At 39.7% G+C, this 24901-nt stretch overlaps 1 protein-coding gene across 4 annotated transcripts in view; it reads left to right on the top strand.

Annotated features, from left to right (window-relative positions):
* The window catches only part of DISC1 (DISC1 scaffold protein), a 207852-nt gene that overhangs the window by 73130 nt on the left and 109821 nt on the right, over window positions 1–24901 (top strand). For all 4 annotated transcript variants that reach the window (XM_055810644.1, XM_055810641.1, XM_055810642.1 and 1 more), the window contains 2 exons: window positions 9827–9881; window positions 14367–14469. In XM_055810644.1, coding sequence (XP_055666619.1) covers window positions 9827–9881; window positions 14367–14469 — 158 coding nt within the window. The remainder of the gene's footprint in view (window positions 1–9826; window positions 9882–14366; window positions 14470–24901) is intronic.

Below are 24901 nucleotides of genomic sequence, written 5' to 3'. Positions count from 1 at the left end.
GACTGGCTGTACATAGAATTGTTTTCAGCAAGTCACTGTTGCTTTCATTTTCCCAGGCAACTTAATTTACTTATGGGTCTTTCACTTGGTGGGTGATTTTCACATGCTGCATCATCAGGTGTCTGCCTTGTGAGGATGTCAGCAATCCTGTGCTGCTCCCTTGGCAGAAAGGCTTTCTGCCCTTCTGACGAGACTTTCCCTCTCCTGCCATCAGTTGTCGGCACCTGACAGCCACTTGCCTTCCCAGATAGTGTTGTATTTCACAGATGGTGGTGTAAGCATGGGTGTTGTGTGCATGTGTGTCTGGTCTCTATAAGATTCTTGCTTCTGTGCTGTGTGAGAGGATAAAGCTTCTGGGCTCTGTCCTCTGTACTTTTCCCTATTTTGTGCATGATCTGTTGTCTTCTTCTCCTTAAAAATACGTCTTTGAAACACACAGCACACTATCTGTCCACATGGTGTTGCTGTAAAATATCAAAAGTCCAGGGAAAGGATAATATTAAAAGGGAGTGCAAGTAAGAAAAATAGGTGAGAGAAGAGAGCTTTTCCACCTTTGTTTCACTTTTACAGATATGCATGATGAAATGCGTGTCTTGAGCTGTCAGATGCACAGGCAAAACAGGTAACTTGTGTAGTGGCCACCGCAGCTAAGGCTTCATCACCAGGTAATAGGAGTGAAGAAGTGAGAGCTCTCGGTCACCTCGCTAGTTCAGTTATTTTAGCTTTGTAGGTCTTCAGGAATTGAAAAAGGGTGTTTGCGTGTGAAATACACCACGTGAAGAAGTGCTGCACAGCCCCAGAAACAGGTCTCCCTGTTGTTTACTTCTGTCGCAGTCATCAGGTCTGGACATGAGTCTTTAAGGTTTCAGTTCCTCCCCAGGCCTGTCCATGTTGACTTAATTTCAGTCAGTGATAAATCATCTTCCATGACACAAGCACAATACACAGGTCGCTTTGAGTATTTGCCTTACTGCCTGGACTTAGGGCCCTTTCATGCTGCTCTGATCTACTTTTTTTAAAGCTTAACACAGAGTTTTAAAACTGTTCTCTATGGTAGGAAATGTGTCTCTGTCTGTGCTACGAGCTGAATGAAAATACAATTTGGGTTCTTAAAATATAGCCAATACCACTGCTGCTACTATAGCTAGGTGTAGTGAAGATGGTATGGTGCCCTGTTTACTTAATTGTAGTTCTCTTGTTTAATGATCAATTGATCATTCTATTCTGTGTGCTACAGCTTCACAAACCCTGGGGCGGTGAGCTTGCAGCAGAGGAGCAGAGCCAGAGGATGTTCCCCATCACTTGGGGAGGACTCGGCCCTGGAAATTCCCTGGACATTCTGCCTTTGGAGTGATTGGCTGCACAGCCAGCTTCCTTTGCCACAAGGGACTTTTTGAGGAGAAACTCCCAATATTGTGTCAAATGTCACAACCCAACCTGAGCTTTGATAATAGGATTGTCTCGTTTTCAGCTAGTCCCACGGCTGGGTTTGTGTTTGAGAAGGCCATCATCTTGGCTTTCTCAAAGTTGGCTGCAGGCTTTTGTGAGATGCTAAGACGAGTCATAGGTGAGGGAAGAGGTCTGCCTCTTCCTTTGTGATGTGACTGATTAGGAGGCTCAGCTTTCTTTTTGTAGATAGATAGGTGTTTTCCTCTCTGTTTTTGTCTACCTAGGATTAATTTCATTCCTTTGTTCTCTGCCTAGGATTGAAGGGTGGATTCCTTGGGCAAGTGGCTTTTGCTTCTTTTTTTTCCTCACTGGTGGGAGCAACTCCAGAAGAAACTGTGTACTGAAAGCCTGGCATGCCACACGGTGTATGTACGTGCTTTAGCATGTGAAGTGAATTTGCTTCCTACAAGGGTGCAAACAAAAGTCATCAGACAAGAGCTGGCAGAGTTTGAAATAGTGGCAGAGGACTTCTTGAGTTGCCTATGTCTGAGCAGAGTGCTTTGTTCTGTGGCTCAGCAGTTCATAGTGACTCTGTTCCCACCGGGATCCTTGCTGTAGGGAGGAAGAAGGGCTTCTGGTGAATTCTGCTCCCACGCTGTAGGTACTGGCCTTGCTTGGGAAGAACACGAGGGGTTGGAAACAGCAGGGAGAGTGTAACTTGGAGGACAGAGACACTCCTAGGAACCTGAAGTATTTTTGAACAATCTTAGAGGCAGTTTTTGTCCTTCCAGGCAGCATTATTATAGAAAGAAAAAGTCCCAGCAGAAAGATGAGTACAAACTGCTTTAGCACCCATGTATGCGGTGTAATGAGGAATCTGATTTTCCCTGCTGAGCATCTGGTTCCCCCTGCTTGCCTGAACAGCATCCAGTGGGATATAGCATCCTATAAAGTCTGGGCCACTTATGTACTGATTCCTCTGGGTATGCATATGATGAGTTTTATTTCTCTTTAGGGAAATATGGCCAGTTGTCCCAATCGAGTTATGATACTGAATTATTTTGTTTATAGTAAAGAGAAGCATATAATATCAATGTCCAGGGACAGACTCTTTCAGTCAGTGAAATACAATGGATGTTAATCCTAGGAGAATGATTTCAGCTGCTGTGGGCAAGATCTAGTTTTTGTGCACTCCAGGCAGATGTAGCAGAAGAATGGGGGTCTCCTGAACATATCAGAAAATCTCAGGAAAATGTTTGGATGTGATGAACTGCTGCTGCAGATAACTGTTTGATTGTGCCTTTGTTTTCGGTCCTATGTTCCCGTTTCACGTAGCAGCTGGAACAACTGCCACAAATGACAGAAAGGTGGTGGGAAATACAGCACCATGTGCATGGTTGGTTGAAACAGCCAGTTCGGCTGTCTGAATGGTGTGTTATAGGACCAGAAGATTCCTCAATCCGTGGCAATGAAAATTCAGCTTGGGTTTGTCGTTAAAGATGCCAGTAGCATCTCCAAGTGTCTGTGAAGGGGTTGTTTCTGTTGGAGTGATTTTAGGCAAAACCCCCAGCTAGCATACTATACAGACTGTGGTGCTGCCTCAGACCTCCTATTGTGGGCATTAAAAAAAAAAAACAGATCTTAATCATTCTTAGAAAAAATTGAGAAGCATCTTCTAATGCCCTGATTTTTCTGCAAGCCTCCTGTAATTCAGGCTAGTGTCTGACAGCACTGCAGCAAATAAGGGGTGTCTCAATTTCGAGTTCTTGTGTATGTAAGAGCTTCTGGGCAGGGTGTTGAGTTGTTATGGTCCACTTCAGGTAAGTATAGCTCTTTGAGAGTTGACAAAGACAAGTGCAGTCACCCAGCGACACAGGAGTCAATGGGAAACCTTATTGGTAAGCTGAGGTTTTACGAAGACATTGGGAAAGTATACTTCTGGTTCTGCCTCTTGATAAATTCTGAGTGGGGGAGCACATGTATTGAAGGAATCCTTGACATAGCATAACAATGAAGATATACTGCCCTGCAAAAAGATCGCTAGAAAAAGAGCAAATTGTTGGAGCAAAATCAGCTCTCTGATGGTTCAGAGCTAGGTACATAATTTTGGGTTCTTATTCATATTCCTTGGAGAACTTTGTAGATTGAAATGTGCAGAAGATCCAGTGCTCCAGTACTGTAAAGTACATCTCTTGATAATTTTTGCCTCAGATTAATTTTTGAGGTTGGAAGCTTTCCAAGGTGACACTTTGCATTTTTCTTCTAATTCAAGTGACTAGTCCTTGCAACTGCCACAAATTTAATTTTCAGTATGAATTAAACACAACTTTTCCCTCTTATTTAGTGTCAAAGTCCATGCCTCAAGAGCACTGACAGGTTTAGATAGAGAAATTGGATTTTTACCACATCAGTTTAGCACCAGTTATGTGTTTTTAGCATTGTTTAACCAGCTCCGTCATCTTACAGAAGTTTTCTGTGGGTTGCATTGTCTAAGGAAAAATCAGTGTTTGGAAACCCCTGACTTATGTTTAAAGGATGATTTTGCTTTGCAGCACAGAGAGACGCTACTGTGAAAATCTCATTGTTTAAAGTCCTGTGGATCATTGCACAAAGATGAAGAGGAACTTACGTGCTTGACTGAAAAATTGCTTTCCTGGTATGGTAATATGCAGATGTGTCACCCAGTCAGGCTTATGAACATATCACATACAATGAAAATCTTGTTATCTAATGTCTTCCTTGTTTAGGGAGAATCAAACTTTGTGGTAGAAAGTTTATAAAGAAAACAAAAAGTGCTGTTTCACCCTAGTGCATTTAATGCAATCTAGCTCTGAACGTTCTTCATAGAGCAGAAGTGTAGGACCAGCAGCACCCTTGTAGGTCTTGTCCTTGTAAAAAATCTCACATGGTATCTATAATCATGAATCTGTTGATTTTACTAAAAACTTTAGGTATAAGTATGTTTTCTTATTTATTCTTTTAGTCCTGCTTGTACATGTGTAGCTTAAAGCTGCCTCTTGTTAAGTATAGTTTTCTTCAAAAGCTTTTTTTCTGATTTGTCTTCAAAGCTTTCTGAGATATGCACATTAAAGGAACCATAAAAGTACAAGAAAGTTATTGATTGTTTGATTTGATTTTTGTATTGTTGATTTCTTCCTTAAAGGCCCAGCGAAGTCCATAGACTTAAGGTTTTTGGTGGCTTTTTGTTGGATTTTTGCCTTGATGTAGACTGTAGCAGATGTTTACAACAAATGTTCCCCAAGTAGTACTTCTGATTTCTTTTGCAAAGGAATGGACAAAGGCTTTTTTGGGAAGGTCAGCTTCTGTTTGCTGTTAACAGTAAGATTACAAGTGTAGGGCTTGCTTTATATATTTTCATCTTTTAAGAGAGTACAGTTTCTTGTGACTTCAGAATCAGAGAAGGAGTCATGTTAGAAGGCTGAAAGTTGGAGAAGTCACGCTCTGTGCAGGCTGTGACCATTAGGAGAAAGTTATCCTTTACAGGCAATCTCATTGCTCCGAGCCAAATTCAGATGTACTAAAAACTGTTTATATTTGCTGATAGTCAAGAAAATATTATTTAGTAGTATTTTCTAGAAGGGAATACATATTCATATGAATTGAGGTTTCAGCCTATCGTGCCTTCTCACATGCATACAATCTGAGTGTAGGTTTCTAGGCTGTTGCTCTTGAATTAGAAATTCAAGTATAGATAATTTTAATTTGTTCTGACTCGTGCTTAGTTTTAAAGAAACAAAAGTGCTTTTTGCTGAAGCACTGTGTTGTAGTGTGGAGTCAGGGAGTGAAATAACAGAATAATCTTTCAGGTGACAGTAATGTAAGGAAAAATATTTGCTGTTAAAGGGTTTCCTTTTGTCTTTCATTCTGTTCAGGCAGAGGTCAGAGATGGCTGCTCACTTTCTGTATGAAAATAAAAATTTCCAGTACAGAATTTATTTATTTATTTTACATTGGTACCACGTGTGTGGTATGTTCTATTGTGCAGTTATAGAAACTCCATTCTGACTAAATTTTTTTGTCACCGTATATATGTATTTTGCCATTAATACAGGAACTGTTTCTGCTAAAGCAGTATGCATTTATATATCCTGAATGTAGAGAATAGCATGACTTGCCTTTTGCCCATTTTCATTCTTTGAATTTTTTCTTGGGAAGCAAAACATAAATACACAATAGCCTGGTATGCAAAGGGAAGTATGCTAGCAAAGTGGAAGGAAAGACATTCAGAAACGTGCCTTCCTTTAGCAGAAAGCCATTCTTCCCAGTATTGTGCTAGTCAGCCTTCCTCTGAACAAAGCCACTTCCACAGTGTCTGTAATTCCTGCATGTAAATCATAACTACTTAGAATATTTTCTAATTCTTCTAAATTAAAGGCTTCTAAACCATTATCTGTTATATACATTCAGTGTCCTCTGTAGTCATGTGGGAAGCCTGTGACAGAGTGAGGAATGTGTGAACCAGACCACTCGCTTCCAAGTCTTCCTTCTGTCCCCTATTGCGTTGAACTGGCTTGCTTTATTTTTCCAGCACACCATTCCTGATTATGAACATCATTGTCTCAGCAGATTCCAACTGTGTTATTACTGTTCAACATACTCAGTACCTGTTTTTCTTTGAGGGCACTAAAATGAGGTATTTAAAAGGCACTGACTTGCTTGAAGTATTTGGATCTTAAAATTTTTCCGTAGTCTGGTGTCACCTGCCAAGTCAGCCTCAGCTCCTGAATGTGCAGCATTCCTACATACTTCTGCAGCTCTCCAGCTGAAGTCTGTGTTTTGCCAAAGTATTACTTCATTCGTCATGCAGAAAGGGTAATTCCTCAGCTCCTGCTTTCCTGTTCTGGTCTAGCATGTATACAATGAGGCCCTAGCATGTAGCAAGTCTACGTTCCTTTTCTTCTCTTCTTGTTATGGATCCTAATGTGCGTAAATCCATTGCAAGCCATTTAAATGATAGGCCTACGTAGCCATCTGTGTGCATGAAGAAATTACACATGAGATATAGATTGCTGTCCGTTCTGGCAGTGTTTAAAAACCTTTCTTTTCCTGTGTTGAGTCAGTTAAATTTGCGTTAATTGAATTCCTGTCTTATTCTAGTCCTTCCATCAGCTGGGTCAAGAACTTTTGCTTTCTCTGTGATGGAGTTAGCTTATATTGAATTTGAGAAGTAAGTTCTAAATGGTCATTATAATAGATTGCAGAGACACTGAGGACGAGCAGTCAAATTCTTGATTAGCTGTTCTTCCAGAGAAGAATAGCAATGAGTCAAAACTATGAATGTCTTCCCAGGCAAGAATTTAGTGTTGTTCCAAGGAGCTCTTTTTGAAGCCATTTTCCCTGGCAGTAATAAGTAAAGCGACTTTTAAGCAGACAGAATAGCCCTCTTAAAATGAAATATAATGTTCCAGGGTGGTGATAAAATACTACTTCTGGTTCAAGTCACATGTAACAGATCATGGCTGTTAAAGGCCTTTGTTGGTAGAATGAATTGGTATTGACTGTTTGGTTTCTCTTGCGGGTCATTAGCTTGTCAGTTAATTGGAAAGCTTGTGAGGGGCATCTCTGTGACGGTGTTTTGTGGTAGAAGACGCCAACCTGGGAATAAACTTAGTTAAAAGCTGTTCATAGTTGGTAACTGTGTCTAGTTTGTACACAGTTTTGATTGCTGTGTGTGAATTGTATGATGGGATAGTCTTTAAAAAGGTATTGCTCTGAAGGCTAACAAGGTTTTGACACAGGATGCTGCTGTGAAATTTATACCATAAATAATACAAATACACATGTGAGAGCCTGCATGAACGCTGTAACTGTAACAAAAGGTTTCTTTAGATTCAAGCCTGTGCTTAATGCGGCTATCGCTAGCTTGAGTCAAAATGATGATTTACTAATGAGATTCTTTATTGATATGTGTCACGTTAATATAAAATTCTCTTAAAACTGTATTTCTGCAAAATTCTCTTTAAACTGTAGTCCTGCTGTCAGTGAAATGGCAGTGTGCGATTCCTTATTTATTTTTCAGTGACTGGATAGAAGCTCATAAAAAGAAATCTGGGTATAAAGTGTTTTTTCCCACTCAGCACCTGGACCTGGAAGTCCACATGGGCTTGTGCATCCTTGTTAGCAATATGAACTCTGCAACTGGGTCTTAGTTTGTAATGCTGTTTTGGATACATGGTTTAAAAAGATTTTTTTTTTTTAAAAAAAGATCTCTCTTCCTGTTAGCTGTGTGAGTTCTGCAGAGGAGCGAAACGTTGTATGAACCTGGCTTCTGAGAGGAAAGTAAACAGATAAGAAGAAAGGCAGACAGAAGAGATTTGTTAAATAGGGGTGCCATCTTTATGCTGTTGTTCTTCTGGCTATAACTGCACTTTACATTTTATTGTGGCCTGAGTCTTTAGAGTGGAGTTTGATGAGGCAGTTTCAGAACAATTGGGTCAGTCACCCATTATTCATTCAATTACACACCACAGCCTCGCTGCTCCTTGTTGACATCTGTACAAAGCCCAGCTCTTTTTTACATAACCTGACCAGCTCAGACGCCGATTGTGGGAGATGCTGAAAGTCACTGGGAGCTCCAGAGCCTGAGAAAAGAAATGGCTAAATAGTTCATTCCCTCTGGCATGCCCAGAGGCAAGCAGGAAGCAGAGTATGTCATCGTTATACATGTAATATTTTGTGTTTTGCCCATATCTTGCTGTAGAAAAGGGAGAAAGTAGAGAAAAGTGGGAAATGGTGTTAAACCTCTTTTCCATAGCCAGCTGCATTTGTTTGTTGCCTTACACAACCCAACAAGTGTTGCCTTATGTTGTCTTGATCTGTTTCTGAGTGGACTGCCTTGTCTGGAGCTGGAGGGACCCCCGCGCTGTGGTGGTAATGAGGTGACTGGCCTTGCTGGGCTGTCGATTGAAAAGGTGTGTGCTCTGTGAAGCAGGGTATGAGGGAAAGCAATGAAAATAGTTCTTTCGTTAGCACCATTAAATGATGCACTGGACAGCTGAATTCTGCCTCTGAGGCTGTCTCACTGCTGCGTGTGGCTGGGTGAGATGGTCCAGCCAGCCCTTCTGTAGGTGGTCACTGAGTGCAAGTCCAGCTTCGTGAGCTTTGGGGTTCAGACTTAAATAAGTGCTGACTCTTGAAGCAGTGCAGTACTTGGAAAATATGAAGGAGCAAGTTCTTAACAGAAAACTGAAATGAATAGAGGTAGGCAGCAGGGACTGTGTGCATGTCAAAACGGGCACTCGGTCTTAACGTGCTTTCTGAATAACAGTGACTTGCATTTCTTCCATTTGTAAAATGAATACAATGCTGCCTTATCTTGTGAGAGTATCATTGAAATAAATCCGGTGATGTTTCTGAGATGTTTGGATGCTTCAGGGCCAAACACTGAAGGAAAGCTGAGATATAAATTAATAGTTCTTTGGGGAGAATATTAGCGGTAGGTTGTGAAAGAAGTACAATTTTTATAACACAGCTAAAAGGAAAAATTGAAATGCCATTGGTGGGGAGTGCTGACTGTCATGTACACTGAATTGAGGTGTCTGATGGAAAATAAAATAGTGTGTGATAAAGTAATTGAACACTGTATAAAAGTGTATGTCTACTAAGCAGGAGGAGGGAAGTACTGAAGTTGCCAAAGTAATCTATGTACTAACTCCTAATGTTTGATTTGACTTGGCTTTTTGAACTTTACGATAAAAATGTAACTTGTGAATTTATTTACAAGCACCAAAGGCACAGGTTTAAATTAGGTTTTGTAATATCAAAGTAGAAAATCCACCTGTTTTTATATGTGGAAGAAAACCTTGAATTTGTTCATATAAGCATGGGAAATGCCTCAGTTTCAGCTCACTGATTCAGTTTGGTACAAATATTTTGTAGGTTTTTATGAAAATAAACAGCAGTTATATTTCATATAAAATTACTGTGGTGATAAGTGACTGCAGTTGAACTTTTCCTGGCAGAGTTGGAAACTGGGTTGTAAAAGGATAGTTAACTGCAAACACTTTGTGTCAGAAACACCTTTGTGTTGGATGTTTGGATGGTAGCCTAGCAAAGCACCAGTCCTGGACACTACTGGGAACTTCTAAGATATGGTTACACAAGTAATCATAATTGTATTTCAGATGGTAAGTAAAATATGTATAAACTCATTAATTAAGAACTGTAAAGCTAGTGTACGAAACATTTTGCAAACAAACAGGATTAAGTGGGTAGAAATTGGGTGGAAAAAAGGTTGGTTAGTCACTAGCATCACTGAAACAAAATATACAGATTTTTTTTCTTGGTATTGGCTCTTTTGCATTAGTATGAGTCATCTTAAAGCCTATGTGTTTTCATATAAAAATGTGTCTTGTGTAGCAGACCGCGATGAGCAGAGAAGGTCAACTTTATTTTATTTTATTTTAATCCCTTCTAGCCTTCAGGAAAAAGAACAATCGTTCAGCCTGTCCATTAAAGAAACTACTGCCAAGGTAAGTGCACATGAGTTTTCAGTTCTTCAGAATATTTGGGTTAGCAGATAATAGTATGCATCTTAGCAAATTGTCTGTGTTTAGAAAGTTGGCTTTGTGTTGTTTCTTCTAAACAGATTTTGCATGTAAATATTTTCAAACATACAGTCTAAGCCCCTTCCCCCAGCTTTTATATGTGGGCAAGCTACAGAGATTATGCCTAAGGAAGCAGATGGAGTAATCTATTGTTTCTCGGTTTATGTTTACTAGTGATCAGTCTTCTTGCTCGTCTCCATTTAGGAACAGACTCCTCAGGTTTGTGAAATGAAAGTGATCTCTAGTCACAGCTGAACGTTTTCAGTCTTAATACAGAGGCTCTTACTTTCTGAGCTGACTGGTTTTGTTGGTGTGAGGGAAGAGCATGAATGAAGTGCCTCTTTTCCCTGCCCTTTCACTAATAATAAACTAGCAATCTCATTCTCATCTCCCTTTAAAAATACAAAGAAAAGTGATGTGGCCTATTTAGCATACCTTTTGTTTCTAACCAGAGATGTCAATACTTTTCCTTTAATTTTCTTATTTCTCATGGCTTTCTTCCAAGAAAGAGAATACTAAAGTTTTCTTTTTATTTCAAAAGGGCTCAGTGAGCCACAGAGCATCTTTGCTCCATGAGTGCTCTAGAAAACAAGGTCTATTAATGGTAGCTAATTCATATAAGTCCATATGGAACAGAGTGGAAAATATTTCTGGGTTTTGGTCACTAATGAATTTATACTGTGAAATAAGTTTATTTTTCATGTTTTTTAATACCACTCACAAAAATTAGTGAAAATTTTATCTTTATAATCTGTTCTTCCTAATAATCTTGACCAATGCTTTTAGCATGCTCTGTTAAATAGGTGATTTAAAGACTACATCTTAATACCCCTCCCTCCTTCTCTCCTACTTTATTTTGAGCTCATTCTCCTCTATTCCTTGCTTATGTACACATCTTGGCAAAAATTAGTATAGACTATTATAACATGATGCTTCCGCCTATATTTTTTAAATCTCTGTGAGTAAAGTATCAAGGAAAAGATTGTAACTGACCTATAGCTTATCTGCTAAAATGAGTGAGATATTTGGTACCTCAGAGTGATGTGTTGTTTCAAGCTATCTGCAAGCTAAAACATAGGTTACAGGTTTTGCCTTCTCCCCTGAAAATATTTGCCTCTTGAAGTTTTATTTTAGAACTGTAGTATCTAGAGACTTTTTCAATAGGAGCTAAAGCATTAGGTAACAGTTGAGAAGTCTGTGAGGTAGAATTCCACAGCCTGTTTGTTTCTTTAAACATTCAATAGATAAAATACTATTTTAATTTCATTCCATTCCTATGTGATGGCTTTTATTTATTAGAGAAGGTAAATAGAAAGCACGTAGTGAGAGACTCAAAATAATTTATTATTTTATTTATTCAGATTGTCTCGTGCTATTATTTTCTTTTCAAACTGAATAGAGCTGGTCTTTGAAATACTGTATGGGGAAAACACTACTTGGTCAAAGGTCTCTTCTTTCCCCCTGTGTCACTAGTATTTATATGGCCTTTTCTGCCTCATCTGTTTTGTTTTCAGCAGAGGTTTTAAAAGCTAAGATTCACCTGCTAGTGAAGGGAACAATCTTCCTTATTCACCACCTTCCTTGAGAAATTAGTATCTGCTTTTGCTACTGGCAGGATTGTGCTGCATGGGAGATCCAGGTGGACTGTCCTTTTCTTCAGGCAGTGTAAAGAGAATTTATCTTTTCCAAGGTGCTGTTGTAAAGAAAGGTGAAGGTTAGTCAGCTTATTTTTTCTTGAGATGGCTGGAGAAAAAGTAAATTTCAGTGCTTTAGTGTCCTTGGCCCTGTTTGCGCTGCTTTAGATTAACATTGTATGCTGGAAAGATGGAAGAGGATGACAATGGGCAAATATGCTTTTGATATTTGCTGCTTTTCATCTTGATTCCACATATCTTGGCTAACCACAGAATCCTGCTGGTTTCAGATAGGCTGCTTTGAGTAGTGTTTATGTGTCTGAACACAGATTTGTAAGGTATATTCCTGAACAAGAGCCTTTATTTTTCCTTTCTTTTTTTTTCTTCCTGAAAGTCTGCTTTAAAAAAACCCCCTGCAAACCACTGAAGAGAATTTTTAAACAAATACAGTAATATTTGGATGTAAAGAACTTCCCTGAAATTGAAAGGGAGTTTCTTAGACATGGAGCTTGTTGGTCCATGGGCTGCAGCGGAGCTGGTCACTGAGAACAGGGAAAGGGGATTGCTGGGGCCACAGGCGCTTGCAGTCAGGCTGGTTGGAGGAGGATGGTGCATTCACTGGGAGCAAAGGAGGCTGCTGGCTTTGTGAATGTTCGTCATTGTCAGTTAAGAAATAACCTTTCCTTAGTGGCTGAATAAGCTACTGTAATGAATAATGGTAGCTGTTATTAAGATAAAATCATTAGAAAAAATTATTTGAATTGGAGCTTGTAGAGTAGAAGTGATGTAACACAGAAGCAGTGCTGTTAGTTTAGAGGATGTTATATTATTTTTGCCTCTCCCAGTCGCTCATTAAGCTATGTTGAACTACACCATGTGATAGCTCTGAAGATTAATGCTGTTCATTTATCTACAGAATACACGTGACATAGATAGAAGCAGGCGCTTGGTAACGTACTTATCTCATATTCCAGAAGAATCACCTCTGTGAGTTAAGAGGAACTGCCTTTAAGCCTGTGGTCCCTGTGTTTGGTCTGTTAATAGAGAGTGCCAGTGAGCTTCCTTCTGACAGTAGTCCTTACAAAGTGGACAGTGTTCACTAGAAACTGATTAAACCTCCCAGCTTATTTTGCATAATTGCCAAACAGCTGTCTAGTGGTAATGACTTTAAGTTACTACCAGCATGGGATATATTCATGCAGTTTTCCTGGAGCTGAAAAATTCCCCATCTAATTGCAATTCACTGAGCCATTCAGTACCCCTGAAGAGAGAGCACTGCTTAGAAAGAAGTCATTAAAAACTTCCAGATTTATTTTGGAGAGGTGAGACAGAAATGGCCTTTGGGTTCTTTGAGCACGTTTATTTGACTCTGACAGGTTTGGGCTTTTAAAAATATTTTAAGCGAATTTGTAGGCAAGTCACTTAGAAGGAGGTGTTGAAACAAAGCGAAATTTCTGGGAATTGAAAAAGTCTAGTAGGTGCAGAAATGATGAGATATATATGTTTTTAAATTAATAAGAAGACACTGAAATTTTTAGATAGTAGCAGCTACTGCTTGGAGGATAGTTCTGTTGGCTCAAGAAAACAGTATGACCCGTTCATGAATAACAGATGCTCTTAGTTAAAGCAAGAGGCTACTATCCATTTAAAATAATTTACAGTTAGTGTAATGTCTGCATTACTATATTTTAATTGTACAAACAGACAAGCTATTACAGCTGCAAGGCCTTTGCTCTTAAAAAGTGAAGTGATAGCTGTGCTTCTATTAAGCATGGTAGATACACTTGTTTTTAAGGGGGAGAAAAAAAGTCAAGGAGGGCAGGGAAAATTTCCTCTGGAGATTTCATTTCACATCTCATCTCTTCCCAACTGGCCTGTACCTCTCTTGACTATTGCATTACCCTTCATTCCAATGAATGCAATGTTTTCTCAAGTGTCAGCTACAATTTTAAGCAAGTGTTTGATTTCTGCCTTCACAACAAGGGATTTGCATTAGTTTGATGATGGATTTTTTTTGTTTGTTCATTTTGCTTTCTTTCACAAATGGTGCAACATGGAGTAAGAACCAACATCTCTGAATATGTGGGAATTGTATGAATTGCATATGCTGTATAAGATCCTACTGAGGGGTAGTATACTTAAATGTAAAGTACAGATGTTTCTGTCTTTCTCCATGTTTTTAATGCCAATCCTGATTCATTGCTGAAGGAACTTCCAGTTAAAAAGATAAAAAAGAGAGGAAGTCAGAAACCTGAACTGTAGTCAGCAGTGTGTCCCATTTGTGAAATGTACAGTGTTGAGCCTTATTTATTGCTTGTGCAGAGAATTGACGATGGCTGCTTTGTCTTTTTTGAGTTAAGATGTGCAGCACAGTATATTTTGTGTAAAAATCACTGTACATCCTGTGTTACAGCATTTTAAACTGCAAATGTTGGCTTATTTACATTCCACTCCAGGCATCACTGCTGATGCTGAAATTGTACAGAATTTGTAAGATGGCCTTTCTTTTATGTGCAGTAGTGAAACAGGGCCTGCCTCATGCAGGTAGTTAATGCTAATACCGTTCCCTATTTTTATAAAAGGATGTGTGACAATGCCTGAATATTTTGATTTGTGTTGCATATTTCTCTGAAGGCATCACTTTTTATTAAGCTTCTTTACCTTGCTGTAAGATGTTATGTTGTGTCTGTAAACCAAGAACATTTGAAGCCCCGTTTAAGTTGCCTTATACTTTTCATGAATGAATTATATATCATTGCTGTCTGCTTCAATCTAGGTTTGCACGAGTCAGAAACTCTGCAGTACTTTGAGGAGGAAAGTGAGTGATATTGAAGCTCAACTACCAGCTCTACTTGAAGCCAAAATGCTGGCTGTTTCAGGTAAGTTTTAAGTGATGAGAAGGACTAACGCTGATGAGTGGCGTGTTAGCAGTTGTTGACCTTTCCCTAAGAAGTCTCAGCTATGAAAAGTTGTTGATGTGCACTTGTATAGATCTCTTGGAAGTATAGATCCTTCACACCAGGCTGTGTCATGTGTGAAGTACTTCAGGCCCCTCTCCGTCGTTAGGAACTACTGACAAAGTGAAAGGTAGTAAACATGCAAAAAATGTGGTACTTTTCCATACATGCAATTGATAAACAATTATCAATAGCTGTTCCTGGACCTAACAAGTTATATGCCTATAGCTCTCTAGCTACAAGCATAAATTTACAACAAAAGTATACTAATTACAAATGTGGCTTTAAATGACACTTTAAAATGGAATACAATAATTGGCAGCTTCTGCTGTTCAGGTCATTAAACAACTAATGTTGGCAGCAAAAGAGTGATTTGGTCCTTGGAGCACTCGTGCATGTTATTTACAACCAGTAAAACATTGAAATGTGATTACAGAGTCTGATACATAACAGCTTTACATGCCACTTGCTTGGGATTACTACACTGTTCGCTAAGGAAAAAAGGCAAAGCACAGTTCTGTCTCTTCAGTTTGAAGAGGTGTGTTTTCTAATTCAGCAAATTGTTTGCAGATGTGTTACCTAAGTGTCTCTTTGCTAGGCACCTGCCTCAGAGGGGAAGCTGAACAGGAGAGAATGGAGACTTGGATACAAGGAATCTTCTAGTGTTACACCAAGTAAAGAAAGGCTAGGGTTTTTTTAATACATGTCAAGATGATGTGTTGCAACTATCTGTTGGTGATTTACCTTCTGAATTAGATAGACGAATCTAGTACCAGCACACATGATTTTTTTTTTTTTTAAATGGAACCTTGTGGAGTATCACATGGTTTGTTTGCCAGAAGCTGGTAACGCCAGGCTTGAGCGAAATCCTAAAGGAAATTCAGGGCCGGATCTTGTGTTGGTGCTGAGCATGCTCATTTTCCTTGCTTCTCATAACACCTTTTTGAAATGGAAGCCCTCTTTATTTCTCTGTGTCCCTCTGTGACAGGTAAGCTCAGCAATCACCGTTCTCTGCCTGTGGGCTGTTTGAAAGTAGGTAATTTTCTTGCTTTCAGAAATGAGGACAAAGTTTTCCCCAGCCATTTTATAACTTTCTTGAGAGCAAAATAGCCATAAACTGGATAGCCAGAAAAGGTATACCTCAGTCTGACACTTTGAGAGAGTAAATGACAATTCGAGGATGATTTCCAAAACATTCATAACAATATTTTGTACTTGTTAGCTCTTGAAAGAGGTTGCTTGTTTCAGGAATTAATTCAGAAGACAATTTAATTCTGATGTTTCTATAAACTGTTTTCACAGTACTGCAACTATGATTGCTTTTCTCTGCTTTTTAAGAAGTAGCGGTGCCATTTCTTAGTACTGCTAAGCGCTGCTTCTTTTTTATTCTTACTCTGAAAAACTCTTACTTCAGGGAATTTTAATGACTGTGAATGGTACAGTCCTATGTTATTACTAAGGCAGAATTCTGGAAGGAACGGGTTGAAAGTAGAGGGCAAAAAGTAATTTGGTGACAGTGGATACTGTAGTGTCTTTACCTCATTGTAAGATATCACAGCCTTACGGGATGGTCAGGGTTGGAAGGGACCTCAGTCCAACCCTCCACTAAAGTGGTTTCAGCTAGAGCAGGTTGCACAGAGTTGCGTCCAGGTGGGTTTTGAATGTCTTCAGAGGAGACTGCACAGCCTCTCTGGGCAGCCTGTGCCAGCACTCTGGCACCCTCAAGGAAAAGAAGTTCTTCCTCATATTCAGATAGAACTGCCCATGTTTTGGCTTGTGCCCATTGCCCTTTGTCCTGTCGTTGGGCTCCACTGCAAGGAGCCTGGGCCCATCCTCTTGACACCTGGCCCTGAGATCTTTGTAGACATTGGTAAGATCCCCCTCAGCCTTTTCCTCTCCAGGCTGAACAGGCCCAGCTCCCTCAGCCTCTCCTCAGACGGGAGATGCTCCAGTCCCCTCATCATCTTTGCAGCCCTTCGCTGGACCCTCTCCAGTAGTTCCCCGTCTCTCTGGAACTGGGAAGTCACAGCACTTTAGATGGGGCCTCCCCAGGGCAGAGCCGAGGGGCAGGATCACCTCCCTGCCCCTGCTGGCCACGCTCCCCCTCACGCACCCCGGGGTCCCGCTGGCCCCTTGGCCACCAGGGCTCACTGCTGGCTCACGGGCAACTTGCTGCCCACCAGAACCCCCAGGTCCCCTCCGCAGAGCTGCCCCCCAGCAGGTCAGCCCCAGCCCGTACCGGTGCGTGGGGCTGCTCCTCCCCAGGGGCAGGACCCTGCTCTTGCCTGTGCTGAACCCCACGAGGTTCCTCTCCGCCAGCTCTCCAGCCTGCCCAGGCCTCGCTGAAGGGCGGCGCAGCCTTCGGGTGTATCGGCCGCTCCCCCCGGCTTCGTGTCACCTGCCCACGTGCTGAGGGCACGCTCTGTCCCCGCGTCCCGGTCACTGGTGGGCAAGTTGAACAGGACCGGACCCAGCACTGACCCCTGGGGAACACTGTGGGCCACAGGCCTCCAGCTGGACCCTGCGCCGCTGGTCACAACCCTCCGAGCTCTGCCCTTCAGCCACACACATTTAGTTGATGTGATGGCACTTATGTTAAATGCAGAGTAGTATGCAGAGGATGCAGGGGAAATACAGGAATTAAAAACCAATCAGCTCTCAGAAGACCTAAATGTAAAAAACCCAACCAACCAAAAAAACCCACCCCAAAACCCCTGAAAAAAATAGAAATATTTTAGTGTTAGAGCATGAAGTGATAAAATCAGAAAAGCCAGGATGCGGAATGAATTGCATCTAGCAGAGAAGCAAGTCAGGAAGAGAAGATTTGGTAAATGCAGAAAAAGAAAGAGGAAGGAAGAGATAAAAATAGATTTTTAAATTTTTTTTTATGCTTTAACAAGGTGAAAACAGTGAGCAGTGGATAATACAGTGAGGGCTGCATTACTTGGTTTCTGTGTATTCCTGTGTTAGACATAAATGAATGACACCTCTTAAATAAAGCATAGTTAGGAAGTAGGTCTTAACCTTTAAGATACTGTAGGTACATATCCCCTGAACTGTCAGGCAGCTAACAGAATGTTAATGAACAGTTTGAATATATGAAATTGTTAGAAGGTGGGAGGAATTTTGGCTGAGTAATATCAATTATTTAAGGACAGCCTTGGAATAGCATGAAATTCAGATGGAATTATAGTGTATATATAAATATGCAGTAATAAGAAAGTTTGGTGGTCATAGTTAGAAGTTTTCGTTTAGTCTGGAAGCATCAGGCAGGGATAAATGTCTGTTATTTCTGCTTTTTTACCTTGGCAGTTAGATCACTTATTCACACAATTTCCTGGAACAACAATACGAATGGATACTGAGAACAACTAACAGATGTTGCATCATTTTTGTTTAGCTTAGCATTTTCCTTGAGGAAGCAGCCTAGAGTTAAGTGATTTTGGAACAGTGCCAAAGCGAAAAGGTAACTGAATGTATTTGCACACATCTGGATTCGTGTATCCCAAAAGTTAACTTAGATGAACTTAAGAATATAATTACTAAGTGATACATTAGTTTTCAGAGCGTATGTGTGATGACTTGGAAAGCATGATGCATACCTCAGCCTTTAATGGGTACCTTCAGATAACATTCACCTTCTGCATGAACTGTACTTTCTGTTCCAAACATACAACTTACAGTATTGATGTATCTGCACCAGAAGACATAAGAATATAGCCAATCTTGTTTTTTGAAAGGAAAATACCACAGTAGATGCAATGTAAGCATAGCAATTCTATTAGTCTTGTCAATGCAATAGCTTGGATTTTAAGAATGTATAATAAATGATACTGTAAAGACATAAGAGATGATGCTATGTATGTAAATGTCTCTCCTCCCTATTATTTCATCCTTGGAAGAAATATAAAATTAAATTTGGTGGAGAAAGAAAGGAGGTTTGTGAATCTCTGGATTATTGAGGGCTATAGAATGAATACAGTAGATTGATTAAATCCTGGTGAGATTTCATATGGAAAACCAAAACCGACAACCCATATTTAAATGTTCAAGAGATATTTCTATCAACAGTTACAATTCAGATCCTTTATATCAACAACTCTCTTCTGATTGGCATTTGTCTGTTGTGATAAATAGCTTGCAGTTAATACTCCTGAGATGTTGGTCCAGATTTTTTCTCCAAACATAATTAGTAGAATCTTATTATATTGTTCATGGTTTTTAAGTCAGTAGCTTTAGCTAATTATAGCTAACAAGTATACCCGATTGCATGAGATGTGACTGTTGACATACACATTTGTAAATACTTACTGATGAAATCTTATGGTTTAGCATCTAGTAATTTTTTTTAATTATTAAACCAAAACGCCTTAATGTCAGTGCTTAGAAACCTGCATGTGAGTATTATAACAGTTGCTTCTTACAGTAGCTCTTGACATGCTTATAAAAATTTTTTTTATCAGTTTTGGGAAGAACATGGCAATAGAAGATACTCTGTTTTTTCTGTTAGCATTGTGTGTATATATAGCATGAAATTTTTGGGGGGAATAAATTGCAGCTGAAGTAATCCTAAGCCAGAAAATTTAAGTAGGATGATATGTAAGTAAGTGTGAATGTAACTGTAGAAATAGTATTAAAATTTATTTTCCTACTTTGGGCTGTTTTGCACGAGAGCAAATCGTATCAGGAATGGTCTGTTTCTCATTTTTCCTTAGCAAGAAAATAATTTGGCAATAGGAAGGAGGATCTAAACTAAAATGAATTTTTAGTCATCCTTTTGCCTGTTTCTATATTTGAATAAAGAGATTGTTTTATATACTTTACAATGTCTTCTTAGACTCTCTGAGATTTCATTTTTTTCCCCCTCTTGAAAATGTGTAATAGCATGGGACTAGATTGCCAGAAAATGGCTAGCAGGGAGCTAAGCGAAAGTGAATGAAATATTGAATTCATTATGTAGTTATCAGAGATGCATGTCATTAACTTTCCTTATGTCTTTGCAAATACAAATTAGATCCAAACACAGAAGTCAGAATGAGGTGACTTGTAAGTAGTTAAAAAAAAATAATTCTGATCTTAAAACTGTTTATGCCAGTAAGAGATCATGTGTCATCACCCTATAATTAGCACTAGCTTTATTTCATTAAATACCTGCAAGTGAGAGGTGCTTGGAAATAGTGTTGTGGGATGATTTCCAGCAGTACAGTGAAAAGGTTTTTTCCCCTTGTTAGTGTAGAAGTGTGGTTTGTAAATAGCATGACACAAATACTACATACTGTATTTTCGCAAAACGTAATGCCAGTACTGTTGCCTCTTTGTCTGCTCTTTGATGCTCATTTAGGGCAAGTTCTGCAGGGCACAGGAAGCAATTGTAACAAAAAAGCCCCCACCCTTCCAGCTTTGGTGCCAAGCATTCCTGTTGGGAATGAGTATGTTTGAGAGGGGACAGGGTCTGGAAGATGCCGGTGCATGCTGCAGGACATTTTCAGCCATACATCTGTGTGTTTTGGTAATGTGGATGTCTAGTTTCCATGCCTGTGCTGTATTCTGTCAGTCCATGCAGAAATATATATGTGGGCGTAAAGTTCTCAACGTGGTGTTGAGATCTTCCCCCGTGTTGAGACACGCCATATACAGCTCTTTATTTATCTTTCATTGGAAGGCAATGGTGCTTCTGTTTGTTTGGAGGGATTTTTTTTTTTCCTGTTTTTTTCCTGTTTCTGAGAACTGTTGTTTGGTAACAGTTGGAGAAGTCTGCTAATCTTAGAGGCAAAAATACCAATACTTATTTTTTTTTCTTTTAGTCAAAGTTTTTTGATGAATTCATGCCTGATGTAGGTCTGTGTCTTGTCAGATGATACAGCTGGTTCCCTGCTTTCTGATTCTTGCTTTCAACAGTGGTCTGGGCTGATGGCTGAGGCGTAGTGAGACTAATTCTTGTTCATGCCTGTATTGCAATGTCTGGGTCCAGCATACAATGCTGTGTATTGCCATGTCTTCCCACAATGGTCAGTTTATGTTCCGTGAAGTAAAATTTGCCACCGTGTATTGGTGCAAGTGATGTACTTTTTGGCAAGCCTGTTAACTCATTTAAAAAATAATGCTGGTGGTCCCCCCAAACCAACCCCCAAACAGCCACGCAGAACTCAGACAGCTATGCTGTTTGTCTTTTTATCTCATTTCCAAATGAGACTGCTGGATGTTACTGGGTTTCAGTGAATTTCAAGGATAATTTGTTGTAGCTGAAGTACCAGCATGATACGTGACCAGGCAGCAGAAAGTCATTGCTTCTGTTGCAGAAAGCAGCTGGCCATGTAACGACTTCTCTTTCTCTGTCCTGTTACCTGAGCTGCTGTTCCTGGAGTAGGGCAGGAGGTTGGGCAATCTCTTGGGCAGTTCCTTTTCTGGGGTGTTGTGCTCAAAGGAGAAACGTTAGATGGGGAGAGCTGCGAAGGGAGGGTGCTCACCCCATGGAAAGGATGGGCTTCTGGTCTGGAGGGGATGCAAGAAAACCCCTGTGCAGTCTGTGGACGGGAGCAGTGATGTCCAGAGAGTCAAGGTGACAAACTTCTGAACCTCAGTGCGTGCACTTTTGGTGCCTAAACCTAGGTGGCATGGGTATTTCTCTCCCTGATCCTTCTCTGGTTTTCTTTCCTGATCTGGTGGGTAAAAAGGGGGTTGATGATTTCATGCAGCCTTCAAGATCATGGAGGTCGGGTCTGGGCTTGTTTCCTTACTCTCAGCATGTCCCTTCCCAGTGGCAGTGAGTGGAGGGAAAGGCAGGAGAGAGGGCAGAGGTGAAAGAACCAGAGACTGAAAGGCATAAGGTGAATGGGAGCTGGGAGGAAGGGGGAGGTGATGATGCAGGGAAGCCTGTGTGCACACGTCTGTACCATTGGGTGACCTTGGAGTCACTTCAATTTGGGCATCCTTTACCATGTTGGTAGAGAATGTTACATGACTTACAACAACTATTTACTGTCTAATGCATGTAGTAAATTGCTGTGACTAACATGCTACTGGGCTGTACTTGTCACTCCCAGTGCAGGCACTTGAGAGCATCTGGTGGCCCAGCAGACACCAGTAGCTATTGCTCCTTGGAACAGGTTTTGTCTCCGTATTGCTGAATTGCCATCTTCCAAACCTCTGCCTTTTTCTTCAGCCTTGTTGTGCCTTTTTTCATTGATAATTTTCACTTGAGCCTTTGAGTTGTTATTACTGATTTAAAATTTTATTATTTTGGGATCTCCCACCCCCCACCCTTCTTTTTTTCTTTTTCTTATTTTGACTCCTAGGATTGCTCTGTGGTGACTCACAGTCCAGGTACAAGAGGCTTTCTACGGCAGAGAACCTCCTCCACATATTTGTCTGTGAGGTCTCTTGCCTGCTTCTAGATGGATTTTCTTACTTTACCTTTCGAGATCACATCAATCATTCAGTTGCATTATGCTTCATAAAAGTGTTGGCATGTGTTATTGCTTTAAAACAATAATTGTGATTCAAAAATGCTGGAATTCTGTTCAGTGTTTCAGGAGATGGTAGGCTGTACCTCATTTGCTATTTGTTTTTTTCAGATGTGCAAACACACTGGCATTGATTCCAAAATCCTGCATTTCTGTCATGTTTTTAGCTTTTTCTCTTTGTGAGCAGCTGAATGATATTTATTTTCTTCAATTTCTTCTCTGGTGTTGGAATCAGTTTGTATTGTCATTAATCACAGGATGGAGGATTTTCAGCTTTGAATTCCAGTGCCATTGATAAATACCATGATAGCAAATGCCCTAAGCTAAAATGTAAATTTTCACTTTCTTATGTATTATTAAAGGTAGTGTTAGTCTGTGAAGAATTAACTTAGAGATAATGATAAAGAATGACCAGCCTATTCTTTCTTATATTCAAGCCAGCATCCGGTATGTATGTTTTACTGTTAATGCAAAAATTGCTCCTTCGCTTGTACTACGATGAATGTAGTTTATCAATAGTAGAGATGGGACTTAGCTCTGCTTCAGGTACAAATAATGGAAACTATAAGTGTATATAATTTTGGCCATAAATATGAAGAAAAAGTGAGAGTAAAAAACTTGTGGTTGATTAACTTTGTCGTATATTTTAAATGGGAAATATTTAGTAAAGCTTAAATAATAATTGTGTTTTTTTTTTTTTTACAAAATGAGTCAGACTTTAAACCATATTTTTTAGTCAATTTATTGCTGGCAAATGGTATCAAAATAATGATATGTTAGTTTGAGGCTACTAAATGGGCAACAGTCTGCCCAATGGAGTAAAATGTGACAATGAGCTGTTATAATAGGCATGAGTTTGTGGCATGTAACTATCTATAGAGAAGATATACTTGATATACAGAGTACTATTTAGCTGTAGCCATACGAGTAAAATTTTGGGAAGAGAGGAAAATAAAGTAAATATACTACTTATGTTTACAGTGAGTAAAAGCAATTATATAGCTATTTTGTGCCTGAGGATAATTTTTTAAAAAAACTTTGCTGCTCATATGGGTTGCTTTGCTGGGTTTGGCTGGTATTTTTGGGTATTCACTTCTGGCTGCTGGAGCTTACCTGATGTCACTATCTGTAGAGAGCACGTTATGAAGGATGCATGCAAGAAGTGCCCTAGAGGGCAAGATTAAGGGAGAAGTTTAAACTGGGTTTTTGTTGCTGTCTTTTGAGATAATGGTAATGTTCAACCTCTCAAAGTGAAGCGTGCATGCTCAAGTCCTTGTGACTGTGTACTGCAAGCATGTTATTCAGCTGTTCAGAGCACTGGGTACTTTGAATTAGCTGGAAAGAGAAAATCCGACTCTTTAGTGCTGTACTTGAAGTATAATCAATTTGACTGAGTTAATGTGAATGATTTCAGATTGTATTATAACCCCAATTGTACTTCAAATGGTTATTCCACACACACCCCCCACCCCCCCCCCCCCCCCCAATATCCAAGCACTGTGGATTCCATGTATTTATTCAAGTTGAAATGGAATAGATTTAAGATTCTGATAGAGCAACAGAGTTTCTATCCTGGGCATTTATTAACAGTTTTCTGAATTTGTGGTTTTCCCCATTTAGTGTACCAATTTTTGCCCACTGTGTTTATATGAACATGTTTGGAGTGGCTAAAATTGCACATCACTAGTAAGTGTCACTGCAAGACAGGAGGAAGGATGGGAAAAGTGGCATTTCACCCTTCAGTGCCCTTTGTAGAATCTCTGTCTCATGTCTTGGTTTACATCAGATGCTCAGCTTTGGTCTTAGACCATTAATTCCTTAGTTTTTCTGTCTCTGAACAGTTTTTCTGAGTGAGCAGTCCTATTAGCTTCTGTGATTTTTGAGTTTTCTGGAAAGAGTTAGGACTGACTTTATTTATCTCATATTCCCCAATTAGAACTTTCTCAGCAGTATGGCTATATAAAACATAACACAGAGTGGTGGATGAAGTAATAGTTACTATGTTAACTTTAGGCAAAATACTTATTTAATCATCAAAAAGAGGAATTTTAACATTTTCAGGATATTAGCAGAATAAAACATTTTGACACGTCTGCTGAATATTTCTACAGCATCCAGTGTGACTTAGTCTCTTAACAAACTCGCTCCCCCAGGAGGATGTGTTCTTTAATGCTGGCAGCTAGGGATTATATATTAATTTTTAAACTGCTTCCTAAATGCCATAAGAAGGTTGATTATTTTGGTTGCTGTGATTGAGGTCAGGAGCTTACTGATGGCACTTGTGCATGAATTTGTATGTGCTCCTCTGAATTTTCACTGCAGACTTTGAGATATTTCTGCTGTTATGGGGAACTGCATCAGGCAGTTTTGTTTTGGCTTTTGGGCATATATGTGATGCTATTTCCTTATAGCCTCAGTTTTGATATAAACTTCCCCTCTGGGAATTAAGATCCATTCAGTATGTATAAAACTTTCATATGTAATATCATACTTTTTTCATTGCTGTCTTCGAAATATAAGAGCAGGCTCCAGATTCTAATGAAGAATCTCTTGCCTTCATGTTTTATTAAGGCTCTTGTGCTATGATGCTTGGGATGAGTTCAGGTGAATGAAGGTGGACTCTTTAATTTGTAGGTCATTGTTGCCTTCAAAACATCTGAATATCTGCCATTTTCCCACTGATTTTGTCTTGCTCATCTTGTCACTGTGTTTTGCCCATTTGGAAACACGTGACAGATTAATGTAATAAAGTTTGTGCTGTTGCTTCCCAATAAATGCATTGGTAAGCCACGAGATCCTACTTGTTTGTCAAGTATATTTATAGTTATTTAGTCGTATAATTCTTTGTAAGACGGAACTGGCAAACAAGGATTTAGCTGAGAATTAGAAAT

This window comes from Falco peregrinus, chromosome 7 (genome assembly GCF_023634155.1).
Source record: "Falco peregrinus isolate bFalPer1 chromosome 7, bFalPer1.pri, whole genome shotgun sequence".
NCBI classification, from domain to species: domain Eukaryota; kingdom Metazoa; phylum Chordata; class Aves; order Falconiformes; family Falconidae; genus Falco; species Falco peregrinus.
Note: the sequence above shows the minus strand (reverse complement) of the source record. Positions and strands in the feature narration are given on the sequence as shown.